This window comes from Trachinotus anak, unplaced genomic scaffold, assembly GCF_046630095.1.
Source record: "Trachinotus anak isolate AG129_WGS33_773 ecotype Australia unplaced genomic scaffold, CSIRO_AGI_Tana_v1 ptg000014l, whole genome shotgun sequence".
NCBI classification, from domain to species: Eukaryota; Metazoa; Chordata; class Actinopteri; order Carangiformes; family Carangidae; genus Trachinotus; species Trachinotus anak.
In genome coordinates, this window is record NW_027273865.1 from 19,007,382 (window position 1) to 19,027,188 (window position 19,807).

At 41.2% G+C, this 19,807-nt stretch overlaps 1 protein-coding gene across 2 annotated transcripts; it reads right to left on the reverse strand.

Moving 5' to 3' along the window:
• Positions 1 to 262: 262 nt before the first annotated feature.
• mmp28 (matrix metallopeptidase 28) lies at positions 263 to 19,689 on the reverse strand. 2 transcript variants are annotated; one of them, XM_071497294.1, is made up of 8 exons: positions 19,424 to 19,689; positions 17,445 to 17,521; positions 16,254 to 16,453; positions 8,075 to 8,296; positions 6,735 to 6,980; positions 2,301 to 2,438; positions 1,826 to 1,993; positions 263 to 1,163 (listed from the first exon to the last, which is right to left on the reverse strand). In XM_071497294.1, exons 1-8 carry the CDS (start codon positions 19,547 to 19,549, stop codon positions 769 to 771), a joined length of 1,572 nt encoding a protein of 523 aa, XP_071353395.1. In that variant the 5' UTR covers positions 19,550 to 19,689; the 3' UTR covers positions 263 to 768. The 2 variants fall into 2 exon arrangements, with proteins under 2 accessions (XP_071353395.1, XP_071353396.1); XM_071497295.1 differs by lacking the exon at positions 19,424 to 19,689 and adding an exon at positions 19,304 to 19,418 and having other exon boundaries at positions 619 to 1,163.
• Positions 19,690 to 19,807: the final 118 nt, after the last annotated feature.

The following is a 19,807-nucleotide window of genomic DNA, read 5'->3' on the forward strand; positions in this document are numbered from 1 at the left end:
TGGTTATAGCAGAATCATGCTTTCTCTACAGCTGTTTCTTAATGTGCATTACACCGTTGACACAGCTGTCAGCTTTATGATAACATCCACCATTCATCTGCCATCACACTTGACAAATGACCGACCTCTACTGCTCTCCTACAATTTATTTACACACTTCATGATGTACTCGTCATATTGTCCGAACAGTTGGACCTCAGCGGGCGTCAGTGATAAAGATTTAGGCCTTCCACCAAAGCAAGCCATGGAGAGAAGCACAGGCCAAAGTAAGTAAGAGTTATTTATACAATATCTTACTTATGTTACTGACACTGCGGACAAGATGATAAAAGCACAGATCTTTAGGTTTCCATGTGAGTGTGCAAATACAAGAGAAAAAATATGGTTTTAAAAGCACAGATATAACTGCTGTGTAATATTGTCCCCACCTAACAACAGTTCTTGGTCCAATCGCTTTAGAGTGCACAGTGCTATTATTGTCTAAATTGTGTTACACGGCTATAACTGCTCATTCATATACAGTAAGATTAATTGCTCTGCAGTATAAATACTGTATGTGCTTCAAAATGTATAAACGTGTATGTAAAGTGGGCTTGTGTAAGTCCTTAATTAGAATAAGTTTTTTGAGTCAGGGGTCTTTTGCAACATAGAAACTCAATGCAGGTTTAGGCTAAAAACAAACCAAAAAAAAAAAGTTGTAGCACCTCTGTATTACAGTATACGTCAACAAATTGCACTTTATCTCAAGCCTACAGCTCCATCTACTGGTCAAAGAATGTTGTTGCTTTGAGGAGGTTTGCTGCAACCAGTCCAGTTCAGATCCTTAGCCCACTGACCCTCTCTGGTGACTCGCACCTTGACCGGGTCAAAAGCCCAGAAGCGATGTTCTCTGAACAGATATAGACGTCCACCTGGACGGGTCAGAGCCCCATTGGTTCCCTGTGGCACCCCATTCCAGTCTGTCAGCCTGCGAGGGTAGTAGGGCTCTTGGTGCAGTGTTTTGAGGTTAAGCACAGAGTAGCGGGACCCCTTGAAGAGGACCATGTGACCCAGAGGGGTGTAAAAGAAGGCACAGTCAGGGTGGTGAGGCAGCCCCAAGTCACTGCTCTTCCTGGGGAAGCTAGAGTCCAGCACACTACCTGTATAGCGCCACATCCGCTTCCCTGCAGAGCACCAGAGGAGGAGGATTTACTAAAAGTTCAAACTGAAAATGGGCAAAGAATCTACAATTAAACATTTTGTCAAATGTGTGGAAATTATTTGCAATGCACCATCCCTACATATATAATTTTAAGAGCACCACAAGTACTTAACATTTCACATAACAGTCACAGGACAAATTCACTTTGCCACTTGCTCTTTTAAGATACTAAGATTTCTATGAAGATATCGAAATATAATAAGATCTGCTCTTTTAAAACTAAGATTAGACAGCAGCCTGCTACTTGTGACTTGTTCTCAGACAGCAAAGGACAGAAAGGTGCCGATGATTTATGGAGCCCTAGCAGAGCGTCTGCATTTTACATAAAACTCTTTTGCATTTAGCAGATAAGTGAATTGAGATAACATCAGCTTTTTAGCATCAAAGTTAAGCTTGGCAATAACTTCAAACACGTTGTTAGCCTCTAGCACAAAGGTGAAACTACTTAATAACTGCAGCTGAGGCTTAAGTGCAATATAGTGTCTTTAAATAGCAATTTCCTATTTAAAAGGCCCAGTAGAATCTATTTTGGGACTTTAACAGATGCATGAAGTTGGCCAGTGGGTTAGAGAATGTCTTTAAAAGGAAGTGCCAGTCGCATTAATGAGCTTAGTGAAGAAGCACCTTTGAAAAAATACCACTTGGAGTCCAGTGGGGAGAAAGCAGCAGCCTCGATGGCCGGAGGGAGGTCAGACCAGCGCTGACGCAGAGGCAGCGGGCCGCTCACACTGCCTTCAGCTGATACTGTCCAATACACACTGCCCCGAAACACCAGCACAGTGTCATTCTGGTCTGGATACACAGATGCAGAAAACCAAAGGTAAATATATGTGTACCACATCTAAAAGTTCATTCTTGACCTTGGCAATAGCTGTTTCACAAACTAATCTTAACTTAAAGTCCACCTGGTAGCTTTTTACACAAGTTCCAACTGCATTCATTCATCAGCATGCTCTCTTTCTCATTTTGTTTCATTTCAAGTAATTTTCAGTTTAAAATAGCTCTGTCCAGTTTTAAAAAGATAAATAAATCAGGATTTAGTTTTGTTTTTCAGATCTGGCTGATTGTTCTTTTATAATAATATTTTATTGGACCTCACCCATAGTGATGGCATCAAAGATGCCCTGGCAGTAGAGAGGCTGGCCTGTGGTTTGAAGTTCTGCGGACTCCCACTCCTGCAGGGTGGCGTGCAAAACCTGGCCTGGCAACCTCACAGGGCGGTCACCCAAAGGCTTACCTGAGGGCAGGAACAGAGCAACAAAACAATGAGCTAAAAGGCATCAGACAAGGCCATGAAAGATGAACCTGTTTACTGCCATCATCACTGTCATCCCCAAAAATAAAATAATTGTTTGGAGACTGTTATTTAAAACTCACAATAAACAAAACTCTGAGGACAGTGTGTTAGAGACCATTTCTCATGCATGCCAAAAGCTATTTAAGCGTTTTCTAAATTGGACAGCACAGGAACAAGCTGAAAGACAAACAAAGGAGTCTTCTCCCAAAGCAGGACTTGGATAATGTTAACATTTAAATCGTCCATCGCAGGATGTGGCTGGGTTGATGTATACTGATGGATGACGACATACTGCACAGGAAATAAACAAAGGATTCAGAGAGGGCACAGACTGGAACCTTTAACTCATTGAATTTTTAGCACCAAAACAACAACCTACTTATTCTTTTTTTGGGGCCTGTGCAGCCTCAAAGTGCAGACTCCAGGCACATGAGATCAAAAGAATAAAGAACAGTCAAAGCAGAACAAAAGGAAAAGCGCAACATACCAAAGCATAAGAGTAAATGATGGTGCTTTCGACATGATTACAGCCACTTTGTTTGCAAGTAGCTGAACAAACATTTGTGTAGGAGTGGGATAAAATCAGCACACCCAAGAACAGGAGGAAGACTGCAGGAAAAATAGATATACAGACCAGAGTGGATAACACGTGGACAGCTCCACACAGTGTGTGTGAGGATATGAGCAGTGTTGTGAGATAAGAGCTGGATGCCTAAAACCTCCCTCCTTCTTCCCTGTTTACATTCATCAGTGGAGGAAAAGGTATTCAGATCTTGGACTTAAGTAGGGGGTATGTGAGCATTATTACCAAAATGTACTTAGAGTATTCAAAGTACTAATTTATGCAGTGATGTTTTGGGAAATTTGCGTGTTTGCAGCGTTTGCAGTGTTCAAATCTTACAGCTGATCAAGGTGCAGCAAATTTTAACCAATTTATATAGGTTATGGTTAGTATTTTAATTTATAAAATGATGATTATGTGTTTTGTATGTAAAATCTGAACCTGCAAAGTAACTAGCAACTATAGCCGTGGAGTAAATGTAGAGGAGTAAAAGTATAGTAGAAAAAAGTACTGAGGTTTTAAGCAGTTGTGATCTACAATGTGCGCAACACAATATTTTGTGTGAAAAATAAGTTATTTCCTGAACTGAACATATCATTAGAGTTAAGTTGAATATTATTCCCATTCATCGTCTTTACTGTGACTGTTCGGTGTAATACAACTCTGTACATTTACTCAACTACTGTATTTGAACATGCGTCTGAGGTACTTGTACTTCACTTCACTTTATACTTCTACTCCACTACAATTCAGAGAGAAATAGAAATATAATACTTCTGTCTTCACTGCATTTATTTGACATTTATAGTCAGAAGTTATTCTGCAGATCTTATTTAAGTAACATATGGTATTATAAAAAAATTATACGCTGGTGCAGAAATTACGTAACAATTTACACAGTTGTCCAAATTATCTCCAAATCTACAACGGTAATATGCTACTTGCACATGAAAGTATCAACAATTGTAATAATCCAATAATATGAGATTTAATGCTAAAACACTCACAGGCGCCACTTTTGTGTATTGAGTACTTTTACTATTGATATTTTAAGTACATTTTGTGAATAATACTTATGCACTTGCACCTGAGTAACATTTTGAATGCAGGACTTGTTCTGGGTTGTTTTTACAGTGTGGGGTTGTTAATCTTACTTAAGGATCTGAATACTTCCCTCCACCACACTATACACTCTGTACATACACTGTCTTATGAGGCAGAAACGTACTTCTTGAACGTTTTCACGTTTCTTATCACTGAGCATATCAGATCCAGATCATCTCTGGAGACTGACATATTCAGGCTGCCTCACATCTGCTTCCCATCACATCACAATGCCAACACCGGGGATGGTTGTCTCACACATACCCACATGCGGCGCGCGCACACACACACACACACACTAGCAATTTCATAGTGCCTGCAGTCCTGTCAGTCGCGGTTCTTGTCCATATCTGCCTCTGGAGCTGTTTGACGTTTACGTGGGAGCGGCTGCAGTCCACAGAGATTACTGCCACAGGGTTGGAATCAGTGTATGGAGAAGAGAATGTTTTCCTAAACTCCACCTGAGCGCCAGCTGAAGAATCTGGGATGAACTTTTTGTGAAGCAATAAAAAAAGGGTGAGCTGTCTTGAATTCTTCCTTTGAACATTGATAAGCAAATGTTCCCAGGTTCAGCTACCAGTGTAAAAACAAACCACAAACAGCTCTGTGACCAACTAAACACCAAACTTTTTACGGGCACATTATAAATCTATTTATGGGCACATTATAAATCAAAATGGCATTAAATGCTGTCGTTACTGAGCGTAACTGAACTGAGACAGTGTGTGAGAGCGGTGGCTTGGCTGAGACAGCAGAGTGGTCAGTTGCTGTTTTTTTTAATCCAGAGTGATAAAGGGAGGCTCTGGGGAGAAAGGGCTGGCAAATACCATTTTAGGAAGCTGAGGCCAGGATATCTCCAGAGGCAGAGCAGATGGGACTCCTCAGATATTAAACAGAGAAGACCGGCATCTGGACGTGGCCTTGTCTGCAAGCTTCTGTTGAACTGAATCTCAGGTTTCGAGCTGAATTATCCAAATGATTGTGAGACCGTCCTGCAGCCATGCAATCATTCCTTGAGAAGGCACTGGCCCTTTGCAGCTGCTTTACACCTGCGTTTCAGGGTCAAAGCAGGGAAAGAACTTCATGCACTGTGGTCGCGTCTTGGAGAATCAAAGCACCGCACCATCATCACAGGACGTCGGAGGGTTAACACGCTACTTTCCGTGCAAACCACTTAAGACGACATGTTTTGTGCAACTGCTGCTGAAATCAGTTTCTTAGCAGAAGTTAAAAAAAAAAAGAAGAAGAAAAAAAACTCTGCTGAGAGGCGCATGTGGAAACCTGCCTAACACATGCCAGAAGGGACAACACACTCACAGTAAACAGACACATTACATTATTTGTCATACACAAAATACGTCATTCTCCCACACTCTGCAACAGCACCTGTAATCTATCACAACAGAGAGGACCAAACTTCCAGGCAAACACTGCGTGTGTAGTACTGAGGACAGATGGTAGTAAAATAGAAAATAAGCCACTGTGTGAGTGTGTGAGTGTGTGTGTGTGTGTGTGTGTGTGTGTGTGTGTGTGTGTGTGTGTATGTGTGTGTGTGTGTGTGTGAGAGAGAGAGTGAGTGTTGTTTTGACGCTCACACCACCTCTGCTGCCCTCACGTCCCAACCTATGCCTCCCAGCAGCTACAGAACTGAAACTGATAGAACAGACTCTTCCTGCTGTCAAAGACCAACTCGGCTGAAAACACAAAGACAGGATGCTGTTTCAGCTCCTTAGGATGACGATTTGATGTTTTTTCCATGTTTGCCACAATGAAACTCAACGTGCCAGCAAACTGTTTGTCTGTTTTTTTTGTCTTGCCGTTCTATAAAAATGAAGCCTTTCAGTTACCACAGACTTTGAATCATATTCATAGATGTGAGTTTTATTTCACAAGAACTTTGGATGCGTTGTGCACTCAAATATAAACAGCCAGGAGGACCCTGCTGGAAGATGACAGCTCTCTGGAAATCCAGGTTTAATGACCTTCTGGAGCTCTTGACAGGCTCTGCCACTCTACTCCTTCTCATTCTGTGTTTGCAGCTGGTGGCCTTCAGGGCTGCCTCTCAGGCCTTTTCACAGCTCAGTGCCACAACTCCCAATTTAATGAGCCACAGAGCAAAAATTACTTTTGTGTTTCTTCAAAGACAGTCTGGTTTCATAACCAGTCAGTAATTCATGTAATTGGTTCTATGTATTCCAATAACAGCTCAGTCAAAACCACAGCCTAATTTCACCATCTGTAACTAAGCAGTCCTGAGGCCAGACAGTGAGACATTTGCCATCTGTCCACTAAAGAGCTTTTTTTTCAACCCCTCAAACTTTAAAGACAAAATGTCTTTGTGTGTTCAGTGAAGGTGCTATGTTTAACACTCCTCCTGACCTTGAGGCCACACACTTTCCATTTACCAAAGAAAACAGTTCCCCTCAGTAGCTGTTAAGCCTCATTTCGAATCTGGAAAAGATTTTAGAGTAACACATTTTGAACACTGCAAGTCCAGTCGACATGAGTTTGTAACAATAAACCCACAAATAGGATCCGAGGGGTTGAAAAGAACAGTGCCATCCTCTCACCGTACAGCTGCTGCACTGCAATGATGTCATCCCAGCTGAGCACCAGGCTGCGGCCGAGCTTCCTGTAGTACGGCGACATCAGAGCGTGACGGACCGGGGAATGCTCCAGTCCCAGAGTGTGTCCAATCTCGTGGGCAGTGACCATGAACAAGTTGTGTCCTTTGTGTCCATTCAGGGTCCACCTCTCCGCCATGTCGAAGTGAGCTTCGCCTCGGCGAGGCAGGAAGGCGTGAGCCAGAGTTCCTCCTGAGGGTCAGAGCAGAGGAGATAAGCGGCAATGAGGCGCACAGTATCAGAGTAACTTCTTTTCAACTGTCACATCTGATGATGACTAAATAAAGGTTCATGTCCACAAAAGATGGCTCGATTCAGAATCCTGTGTTGTACAGTTACACCCAGTTTTATCGGTTTTCACTGTTCGGTAACTTTACTTAATTATAGGCAAAATAGAAACAGTATTCAAATGGTACACTTCCTCTTAATTAATCACAAATAATTGCAAACATAACCTAGAGAGTCAGCAAGTCAGCTGACTGTGCAAAAATCAGAACTAGAATGTGAGTATATGATAGCATCTGACCAAAAATATGAACTTTACCCGCTTAAATTTCAAACAAAAAATTTTAAATGTATATATAACACATCATATTATGCATATCATTTACTTTTATTTTAAGTTAGCCTTTGTTTCAAGGAAATTCTTATTTTCTCTATAATTAGCATCAAATTACAAAGTTCCCTCCATGATACAGCCTGTAAAATAAAGTGTTACCAGTGTTTGTATTGCTTTATACTTGACTGGAAAACTGATCTGTGAAATCAGATGATTAGCTGGAACTATTCACTTAATCCACACTAAATTATATCATAAACCACTGTTACAGTAATGAGAGTAAAGAAAGCTTTCATGCTACACCTGACGCTGAGTGTGAAAAATCCTAAATATGAACAGCTTTTCTCCATGATGTTTACAAATCATGTTAACTCAGGTTATTGTGTATTTCAGGCTAGTGCAGAGTGTGTAATCAAACGACTACCTTAATCCGATTATTCACAGTAATCAGGTTATTGTGTGTTATGCTTTGTTTATTCAGGAAGTCTTATTGGAATTAAGATCTGTTTTGTAAGAGAAACCTGAGAGCAAATTACATACACAAGATCACAACTGAGATAAGTCGGTTACACAATAACCATCACTCACACACACACAGACACACAAACCCATCCTGTGATCAGATATCAGATGTGATGTTATCTCATTAACTTGGAAAGCCAGGACTCAGATATGATTGGGTGGATAGATGTGTGATGACTTGAATCAGTGTGGGCTTGACCCTGACCTGGTCCATCGAAGGCATTGCTGGCCCCGTCGTTGTGGTCTCCCTCGTAAAAGGCCAGCCGGATGTCTGCAGGTCCTTCAGGGGCCTCCTGGAAGACCAGGCCCGACACATTGCTCCACAGCTGGAAAGCTGCACGCACCACCAGCCGCACCGAGCCCACAGACAGATGGCGAGGCCAGTTCACTATCTGGTAGGTCAGGTGACGTTTGTACCACTTCTCAGCTGGAGATCACCCACAGAGACAGAGGAGACAGAGGAACAGAGATATGAGACATGCAGGTATGCATTCATCACGAACTTACAGCCAGTGCAACTGCAGATAAGCTCAAATCACCAGATAACCAAAGCAAAATCCCTGGCAGTGTTCCTCTGAGCAAGAATAGTTCAACTATTCCTCTGTAAAACATCATCTACTGTTAAAAAAAAAAAACACCACATAAAATAGTTAATTCAGTTAAATATTTACATGGTATGGGACATAACATTTCCTTCTCTGCCAGGGAGATGAAAATTGGACTAAAATGATTAATAAAATGTTTGTTGTTGCATGTGGATCCACCACTTTTTTCTCTCATTTTTTAACTGGAATATGTAGTTTTACATTTAAGAGAATTGTTATATTTTTACTTGTAAGTGCCTGTACACCATATTTAGAGCAGCTGATAGTGGTCAGCACTGGATAACTTACAAAAGCAGCACTGTAGGCAGGAGACCAAGCAAAAAACATGAATCATTTGTTTTTGCTGGCAATCAAAATATCTTTATGGTAACACAAGCACATTCACAAGTGAACCAACTTTCACATAATTTTTACTTGACATAATGATGCTCAGCTGGTTTCACTGTCCAGCAGATGCACATAAATAAAAACCTCAAGGATAGGTTCACATTTTTTTCCACTGCAGCTTAGTACAATTTCAGTAAGTGATTGGGGACAAAATCCACAATGTTGTTTTACAGGTGGGATCATTAGTTCATTAAACAATTGGTCTATCATCAGAAGATGAATAGTGATAATCCATTAATTCATTCATTTATTTTTCCAGCAAAAATATCACTATCCAGTTTCATGGCCTTTATTCTGCTTTAAGGTGACAGTTAACTGAATGTCTTTGGTCAAAAGACTGGAAGTTTCTGTCATTTTTTTTGTTTTTGTCAATTAATTGCCAAAAGAAATTATGATTTGTTGCAGGCCTAATTTGTTTTCATTCAACTAATCTGACTAACTAACCCTTTCCTTGCTTTCTGGTTTTATGCCTTTTTGAATTAATGCTTGGTATTTTTATTGGTTTTGTACTTACATTTTACAGTGTTATCATCATTTGCACAGCACTGGTAATAGTATTTGCAAAACAGTTCTCCAACAGTTGTAATTATTACCCACTGGAGTATCAGCTATGTGTTTAAATCTTGTATATCCTGTATTATAAATTCAGATGCCTGACATCCCATGTTCGGCTGTGATGTTTTAAAGAAGCGCCTCATCGTATCCAACAGGCCGAGCCAAAATGATAGGATGTTAACCATGTTAGCACACAGCTGGGTAAACTAACAAGCACTCTGAGTACATGCCTGTCTAAACAGTTTACTTCTACACGTGTGTGTGGTTTCTCAGCTTAGACATAATTACATATGTCTCAAACGTCACAATCTCACATTTGTTCAGGGATACAGGGAAGAGGGGGAGGAGGTTAGATTCAGCCCTTCTTTTAATTTACAAGACTCTGGTCTCTTCATATATACAAAGGATTACACAATGTAGCAATCTGGAAACACACAAGCTGTAAACCATGCCGCACACCTCCACAACCAGCAGACAGAGAGGCTGCCTGGCAGGAAACAATCATTAGATAATGTGGACCTTTAAGGAGAGGCAGCTGGACGCTTACTCATGTCCAGAGTGTGTGCAAGTGGACAGAGCTGCTGAAAGAGAATCTAATATCTAACATCAATCCAAGACTGCTCTGTCCAAGGTGTTGCGGTAAAAAAATATTTTCATATTTTCCAGATTTGTTCTTTAATGTTTCCATATTGGTAAGAAATAATGAAAATATTTAGAATAGATGTTAACAGGCAAAATCCTGGATAAACTTCTAGTGCTTTACCTTAATACCACAATATAAACAACATACAAAACACTGGAAAATGGAGTATATGTAGTGTGTGTGCCAATAAGATTTGACCCATTATATAAAACCATATCTTCTGAAAGAAAATCCTTGAAAATATCAACAAACATGGGACAAACAATAAAAATCTTAAGAGACAAACAGTAACACAACTACAGAACCTTTGCAGCAGTAATAACAAAAGAGGGTTACTGCACTTTAAAAGTCTTCGTGTTCGTACTGGTCAGAGGTTTAAGAAGGTGAGATATAGAATGAGCGCCACAATAAAAATTCAGTGGAAGCGGTTTTCATGCAGACGCTCTTGTGACGACTTGCCACATGGACTTTATGGATTCACACATGCTTTCGCATTTGAGGCTTAACTAGAAAGTGGCAACATAAATCACGCACACTTACAGTTGTCAAAATATTTTAAAATGTAGACGATGTATGTCTGCCCCGACGTGGAGGCCGAATGTGAGTGGGAGGTCTGCACACATGCCTTCGTTACACACTCGCACTTGTGGACGCGTTTGTGTTTCAAATTTGAGCTATTTTGACGCCATTTGTGCTCGGTTGAAAAACACACAGCAAAGAGTCATGTGAAAGATGAGAGCGATAAACAAGAGGTATGCACCACAGACTACACTACTACCACCAAGAGACCTCAATACTCCCCGGAGACAGGAAAATATCTGAATATCTGGAGCTATTAAGACATGGGTTTGGCAGTGACATGAGTGTGTTTCTTTCTGAGTAAACACACAAACAGAATTTTTGTTTCAGTAGCAGCTTGAGTTGTATTTGGTATTTGGCATTTCTGGTGTACAGTTTGCAGAAACATTAGATACTAAGAGGGGAAGCACCTGGGGCCTCGAAGACTTTAGAAAGATACACAAAAATAACAATTCAACCTCAGGAGTAACGTCGCCATCATTACAACCTGCATTTTCCCTATAAAGTCTGAGTTTTACACGTGATTTAACACTAAACCAGCTCTCAGTATGTCAAAACACTGAAGCTGGTGAGGCAGAACACAGTCCCTTACTTTCACAACCCAGCTCCATTTTTTAATTCCCAGATGAACTATATGCATTAAGCCTGTTGCCACATGATGTGTGTAGATCTGTATTCTCAGCAGAGCTCAGACGCCTTCTCTCCATCCCAGACCGCCGCAGAGTAAGAGGTCCCCGAGGACGGTCGGGGAAGCCAGGAAGTCCGATACACAAGACATTCCACGACTTCCCTTATGGAAGCAATTAACATGATGCTCTCTATAGCAGCAGTGTAGGGAGGGTGGGTTATCACAGACATTAGGAAGTGACTGAGATCATCTGATAGCTTAAGTTATTATTTGTGGAGGTGCAGGGAGATTTTGTTTGTCTCTGGTGTCGGGGAGGCTTTTTGACACATGCACACAAAGATGGCTCTGCCTGCAAAGTCTGCTTTGACTAATGTCTGTGTGTCAGATTTCAGATTCATTCACAAGGAGGAAAATAAGGGCAGAAATAGAGGCAGATAGGTGATGTCACTGATATGGCAGATTTGTTACCACTGATTAATTTGTATTTTTTTTCTTTATTAATTAATGAATTGTGTGAGAAAATTATGAACAAGGCTATAAGTCTGTGCTGTGACCGTGTATTGTACTGAGCTAAATGATAACATTAATGACAACGTGCTGATGTTCCGCACATGTAATGCTTATCATGTTCACCATCGTCATGTTAGCATTTGCTTTTTAGCATGAAACAGAACGTAAAGCTGAGGCTGATGGGAATGTCATTAGTTTGGCAGGTGTTTTGTGCCAATTAAAACCCCACGATGAGATGAAAAGGTTGGGTATAACCAAAGTAACATTTGATCTTGAGGAAAATGTAAAGGTCTGCACCAAATTTCATGGCAATTCATCCGGTGGTTGTCCTGATATTTCAGTCTGGACCAAAGTGGTGGTGAGACTGACAGACCAACATTATCATCCCCAGAGCCACGCTGTTAGCCTGGATAAAAATCCACGTCGGAGCCCAAGTTTACGTCATCACATGGCTTGTTTTGTCTGGCTAACAGTCTGACACCCGGAGACATTTAATCTAAAATGATATGAAACAGAAAAAGGCAGCAAATTGACACATTTTAGAAGTTGAAACTAAGGCCTTTAGGCATGTTCTTTAAAACCAAATCAATGCTCAAAAAAGCCGCCAGTTACATTTCTGCCGGTCATCTAATTGTTGCAGCTCTAGTGATAAAAGCCACTGAACTCCATTCAATGCACACGCTGCTGAAATAGTGTAAAACTAAGCTAATGGGTACAGTATGTTGTAAAATGGCAATGAAGTGGTGAACAGTTTAAAGGGCAGGGGGTAGATCCAAGAGTGCACACCTCTGAAAAATACACACACACACGCACACACACACACACACACACCTATCGCACTTATAGCACTTATCTTGGACAAGGGTGGTGGAATGTCAGTCCTGTAAATATCGGAGGGAACGGCCGTCTGATTCCACCACAACTCAAGGCCTGTTTTTAGTTTCCAGGAAGCTCAGAGGCAGCCATGCTAACACTAAACAAAATCACATCACACCACAGCTGGGGGTGAATAAACAGGCAACGCGTCTGACTCATCTGCATGTTGCTGTAGCTTGCAGGCTTCATTTAGCAGCCGGTGTCAGCCATCAAGGACAAACAGCTCAAAGAGTTAAGCATTAAGTTTAAGTCATGGATGGCCTGGCTCAGTACATGTATCCTCAGCTGCTAGAGAAAAGTGGTGAACAATGCAGGTGGTTGGACCAATAACCGGAAGTATCAATACTGCAACTAAAACTTATTTTGAATATCAATCTTGAATGAATTGGTTTGATACAAAAGAAGGATCTTTGTCTTGTTACTTCACGTTCTGGGCACATGAACCCTCTTCTTAGATTTTTCTCTTGTCTGAGCATGCAGTGTACATCAGTTCACACAGTAACATCTGCTATTTACCATTAAGATGTCTATGCATGTTATTAAATGATTAACACAGAATAGTAAAAAAAAAACTTATTGTCTGACAAATGATTGGGTGGTACTGTAGATGTATTTATAAATACTAATGATGCATTCACCTAATAAAGCTCTCTCCTACATGATAGCACAAGCTGCTTTTAATAATATAAAGTAGTGGTGCTAATATTGATATTGGCGATTCTGCCTTTGAATTACCAGGTATCACGTTGAAACCAAACTTTTGTATACCCCACCCTTGGTGAACTAGAATACTTTCCTTCTATCCATCTATTTTTAGCAGCGTGTTCCAGGTCCACTTCAAGGTCTCCTACCAGTGGGACTGGAAGGTGCGCAGGAGGCCTAACCTGATGCAAGAACCACCTAAACTGGCTCCTTTCGATGCAAAGGAGTAGCGACTCTAATCCAAGCTCCCTCCAGATGTTGGACTAGAATAATTTATATGGGAAATTTTATTTGGCAAAATATTTACTGTAATAAAACCTTTCTATTCTCAGTGTAATCATATGTTAAATTTAAACCTGCTCATTTACTTTTATTATCGAACAAAGTGAAAAACGTCATGGTGTGCGGCACAATTTGAATTAGACAAGAAGAGTCTACAGCCATGCCGCTGATGACTATAGATGAAGAGTAAAGGAGTAACCAAAGTTATTATGTCTGTGTCTGATCATGTCTGTGCCTAATTTCACTGAATCCGTCCAGTTGTCAAAACATTTCACTCACAACCACAAAGATGAACTTAACTGCACCAGAGGAGGAAACATTATCAGACATCAACCAGGAGCAACGAATGTCTTCACAATTCTTTTGCCAGTGCATCTAATAGTTGTTGAGATATTCAGTCTGGATCGAAGTGGTGGACCGACTGACCAGCAATACAATCCATAGAGAATAGCTGAAAATAACTGAGGCCTTCAAATCAATTGTCCCTGCCCCCGGTTGGCTGAGTGATTAATAGTTAACCAGAATAAAATGCAGGTTTTACTGGCATTTTACCAAGGCTGACTCTTTTAGACTAAACATCTGATCCAAACATGAAACTGTTCCAGTGAGCACCCTTCAAGCCTCAGGCAGAAGCATATCTGCGGCTTCTGGGGGGACAAAGCAACGTGATGTTCAAGGTGGTGGTTACACAGCAGCACAATACTGCTTCTCACAATTAAGTTATTACACTGCTAGACTACATCAGTGGATATGTGAAGCCAGATCTGTAAGAGGTTTGACCAGAGGGTGTAAAAGTATCTGCCATTAACACCACTCTTTGGATAATAATACTGCTGCCTGTCATATGAGTAATGTCTGAGACTAAAATAATGACAGAGTTGTTTTCTTACACCAGAGCAGGCTATAATCCTGCCAAGCAGTCAGTCACTCAGCAAGGTATCCACTCATTCAGCCAGTAGAGATATCTGGCCATTGAGATAGCCAGCCAGCTTGGCAAACAACGTAATCCAGTCAGTCAGTTATGGATGTGTTTACCAGAAGGAACATGTCAGGTACTGACATGAAGAGACAGCGGCAAACATCAGCCACCGCTGCATTCCCTGAACATTAGCCAACCTCGTCAGTGACAGGAAGGAATGTAGAGGCTTCGCACACCATGAGGCTGGAGGCACAAGTAGAGAAATGACAGCACCAGGGAAAGACAGTAGGAACTAAAGACATAAAAACATAGGGCATAAGAGACATTTACACGTAGGACTAATAGTCAGTAGGATGCAGATGGATCCAGATCTAAACCAAGAACTAGTCACTTTTACCTGTCCTGTGTCCCTTTTTACAGGGTTTCATCTGCTGAGTGGTTTTTGGCCACACTAGCAGCATGGTGGCTCTAAGGACAAGAGTGTTCAGTCAGTTGGTTGGTCAGTCCACCACTTTGGTACATTGTGTGTAAGTACAGCTTCACAGAGCTGCTAGTATGGCTGCAGACTCTTAAGTCTTGTTGAGATATAACAGACAAACAAAGATCTTCTTTGAGGAGGTAATAATCCAATGGAGGTATAATTTTTTAAAAAAAGCACACACACACGTTAATGCTGTCAAATACACAGACAGGGGCCACATGGATTCATCAATCCTGTCTGAAGACCCCGGCCGAAAAGTTCATCATGGTTATGAGATTTGCCCAATTTAAGATTTCCCATACATGTTGATACAAGGGCAAAAATTACACCTCTTTGTAATCCTCAGAGATTTTCTGTAAAGCACCCAAAGCTAGGAGGGCAGGACCTTGTGCTCAATTACTTCATGGAGTCTGCAAGAAATTTGCAGTGCTCAGCTGCACTCCTAACCACCGTTAAACACTTAAAATCCTGCAGCCTTTAGCCAGTTCAAATTGCAGTGATCTCCTCACCAATGAATGCCTTTATTACTGTGCTCATTAGATTAGAAAATGAGGATAATCTCCAATAAGAGCCCCTGTGATTTTCTGAGGCAATTTTTAGGGAACAATCAAACTAAACAGCCAACGAGACAGCACTGGTCAAAACATAAACCTTCTGTAGTATTTGTGGGGACAGAATTTGGAATTATAGCTTTACAGGAAATTGCTCAAGAGAGAAACTGGAAACTGGTATACTGATATACTGCTGTTGTTTGGAGAAGTCCTGACATCTTCCAAATCACTTTACAAACTGAGAAACACCATCCAGAGGGTTCAATGGAGGGTTCAAACTTTCTCAAGAATGTAAGCTCTAAACTAAACAATGTTCCTGTGCAAACTTGAGGTTAAAATCACTCAGTAAAGATGACGTGAAAGATACATGGACTTGTGTAATTGCAACTAAAAGCAGGAATCATCCAGGCTGACGCGTGCAACATCAAACACAGCTACAGCTTTAATTACACCCCTGAGCTCTATTTAGTGCTTGGGTTTAGGAAGGAGGACACTCCCAGCTAACTGTTGTCTCTTTATGACTTCTCCACAACAGGACACACAAAACCAAGGCAGCAATGCATATCAGTTTCTTCACACAGGCCTTCGGATGACATTCACACTTTCATGCACATATACTGAAACACACATATTAACATGGTGTCTCACAAATGTACACATTAGTACCTTGTGCAGCAGAGCGCTTCCTGCGGCTCTGAGGCCGCCCTGCAGCGGCCTTTCTTCCAGTAAAGATGGCGTTCACTCTCTGGGCCCAGATCTGATGGCTGCCCTCATCTGACACGCCACAGCGCGGCTCGGCCATCTGCCTCAGGGTGGCGCTGTCAAGTTCACCTGTGACAGGAAGCCGGGACAACCACTGGAACTCACTGCAGAGGGAGGAAACGTTTCTATGAGGCTCTTCCTGAACAGGCATTTGGCTTTTCAATCATGCCAACAATATGTGAACAAACAGGAATTTAAAACTATCTGGATATTCTCTACCCAGTCTGAGAGTCTTGACTTAACAATATGAAGTCTCACTGTGATTTACAGTATACTCATGTTTTTCTTAGCATCTTAAGGCATCACTATACCAGATGCTTAGACTGATAGTTGATCAAGGATTCAGGCGAGTTTAGAAAGATTTGACTCAATGCTGCTCAATAAAGATATTTAAAGTCATTTCTTGAATGTGTAATGTGGTGTGGTGAAGCCATGTTAGGATCATCAGTGGTACTCTTTTTCAGAACAAGAAGGAGGAGGAAGTTCACAATGTTGAATATTTCCAACCATTTATCATTTTAATTTTTGAGAGTACAAGCTTAAAACCATTGAATCACAAGTAAAGTGGTGAAGCCAAGTTATTCACCAGAGACAGTATACATCAGTTAACAATGAGTGATCTAAATGTGTCAGATCTGGCTAAATGACCAGATGCTAGAGATGATTTTTCACAACACTGTAGATGACTGTCAACCACACAGTTTACTGACCCATCACCCAGTCTTACGTTTTCAGCAAAAGCAAAGCTTTTCAATCAGTATCCATTATGGTACAGTCAGAGCACGGGCCAGAGGGCGAGGTTCTTGAAATTCCTGCATGGTTCAAAGAGGGTTCAGGAGAGGTTTCTCAATGTAGAGGTGAGGGTGTGTTTTACTGCCCTGCACTGATGTTCAGCCCCTGGAGGCTTGTCCCACACTGAGCTCACCCTTGCCCCCCGATGAACTCACTCAACACAAACAGCCAACTCTGATTGGCAAAGTGCAGAGATGCATCACACTGTATCACAATTTTTAGGACCTTTGACAGTCCGCTGTGATTTCTACACTCATTGATGAGAAAACGTTTCATGAGCTGAAGAAGAGCTGAATCACCTACCGGATGGCTGACCGCACCTCCACTGCATTGTGGATGTAGTTGTCCTGATGGAGGTAGCCGTACTTTTCAAGAAAAACCTGTCATTATAATCATACTTGTTAATAGTGTTTCAGACAAAACACATAAATCCACTAGAAAAACTCCAGCACAAAACTTTTTCTGATTATTATCACTTCCAAGTCCCCCTCTGTAAAAATCTGCTTAAATTTTAAAGCTCATAAAATAACATTTTGGATGAAGATCTGTCGTCTTTGCAGACCACCAATCTCATAGTAACACAATGCTTCTCATAAAAACACACTCTGGTAAATCCCCGAGAGAGAAATAACTCCCCGTGCGAAAAAAGAGAAGTGATAAAAGTGTTAACATAATTTTCCATTTGTACTGGATCTGCTGCACGATGTATACATCAGGACCACCCATAAGACAAAGAAACCCTTAGGGTGTCCCTGAAAATTCATAGTTATTATTTCACAAGAATTTCATATAAACATGCAAGTCGAGAATAGTTCTGAAAGTTTAACACCTATAAAATACAGTAAAAAAAAATGAAGCAGCAGGGAACATGACAACAGATGTTGTTGCATTGTGGTTTGAGATTAGTTATCTTGATGGTTTAATATTTTGATCTTTCAATCATAGCCCTTCATGTGTATATAACAAGTTTCGTGTTCAGACAACAGCAGCCGCAGCTGTGATTACAGATGTGGTGAAGTTAGGATGGAAATTAAAATTGAGGAGATGACAGCTGTGCTTGGGCAAACAAGAATGTGCAACAGAAAATGTCCCTTTGCCCCAAATATGCCAGAGGGCTCTGTTTTATGTAAGAGCGAGAGGGAAGTTGCGGGAACACATGTTAAAGCCTGATGCTATATGGTCTTGCAGCTTTGATGAAGAAAATGTGGAGCCTATGGAAGGCCAGCAGAGACAGCTGTCAAATAAACTAGTGCAGGCTAAACGCCACTGAGGCAATTAAACCGTAAAATCCCAAAACACCCTGAGACACAAATAGTTGTATTTTCTTTTAAAAGTGGGCTTGGGCAATTGGATGTCACTGTGTGTGCAGCTATATGGGTGACATGGTCTAACTATGTCAGTTTCGGTCACTGTTATTGTAAACAAACTAAACATGCAGCAGTTCTCGAGACAGTTCTTTACTTTTTCTCAAGCTTAGAAATACATTTCTTCTTTGATAAAGTTAGTTTCACAAACAACCTTTAGGAAAATTCCTAATATCTTTACATATAGTTTTGATGCATTTAAACAGCACTGTTTTAATTCTGAGGGAATATAACCCACATTGTTTGGGGTCCCACACACCCAAAGTTTCATCCTTAGAAATGAAAATGTTTGAAAAATCAACCACCAGTGTTTTCATCTCAAAATTTCTTCCATTTGATGAATGTGACAAAATATGAAAAAAAACACCAAAACACATTATTACAGACAATAAAGGGCTGTGCATGAAAAAGTATATATTCCCATTGTTGGTCAGAGGTCAGTCAGAGACAAAGAAACGTACAGTATGTTATCTGACATGGTGGCCTGGCTCAAGTCTGAAATTCCCTTCACAGAAATTCAGAAATGCTTACTTGGGATTCAGGCATAAAAAGTAGTCATCAGCACTTAGAGATAGGCTATAAAAATCCACTGTAATTATCTACGTTTTATAGGTGAGGTCACACTCAGTTCAAAATTGCATTTCTAAGCCACTTTTCTATCAAATGAAGACAGACAAGACAATGTTAACTATATATTTTAAAAATGTTAGAGGCTCTCCAAGACCCCAAACACAACATTAGGGTTAATGCTAAGAAACAACTTACATTATTTTTCATTAGGATACAGCAGCTGCTCACCTTTCACACCTTAAAGCTAGTAACAGCTGCTTTAAATTCAGTTATGGATTACATTTTAATTTGTGTGACAGAGGCCCTGCAGTCTTCCTGAAGTTTGTTTTCCTTTTTAAACAGGAGTACCTCCGGGTCCGGGATCAGCGGTGATCCTCCGGCAGTCTGAGCGATGAGGGCGCTCACAGTCAGGATCCAGGCTGCCCTCATGTCCCGTCCAGCTCCACCCCGGTGGTGCGGAGGTCGGCGGATCATTGCGGGACAAGCACGCAGTCAGCACACCGCCTTCTGCACCGCGCATTTCTGCTCAGCTCCCTGTGTTTTTTTCATTGTTGATTTTCCCCGCTGTCAGTGAGAGAGAGCATGCTGCTGCTCGCCTAACATCTCCATCCCTGCAAGGACTGACAGGACCGAGCCAACCCGCCGGGGTGTTACGGGGGGGGGGGTTTCTGCACCGCCTCCTCTGCCCGCCTGCAGCTGACGGTAAAATACCAGTAGAGCAAAGCAGGCTTT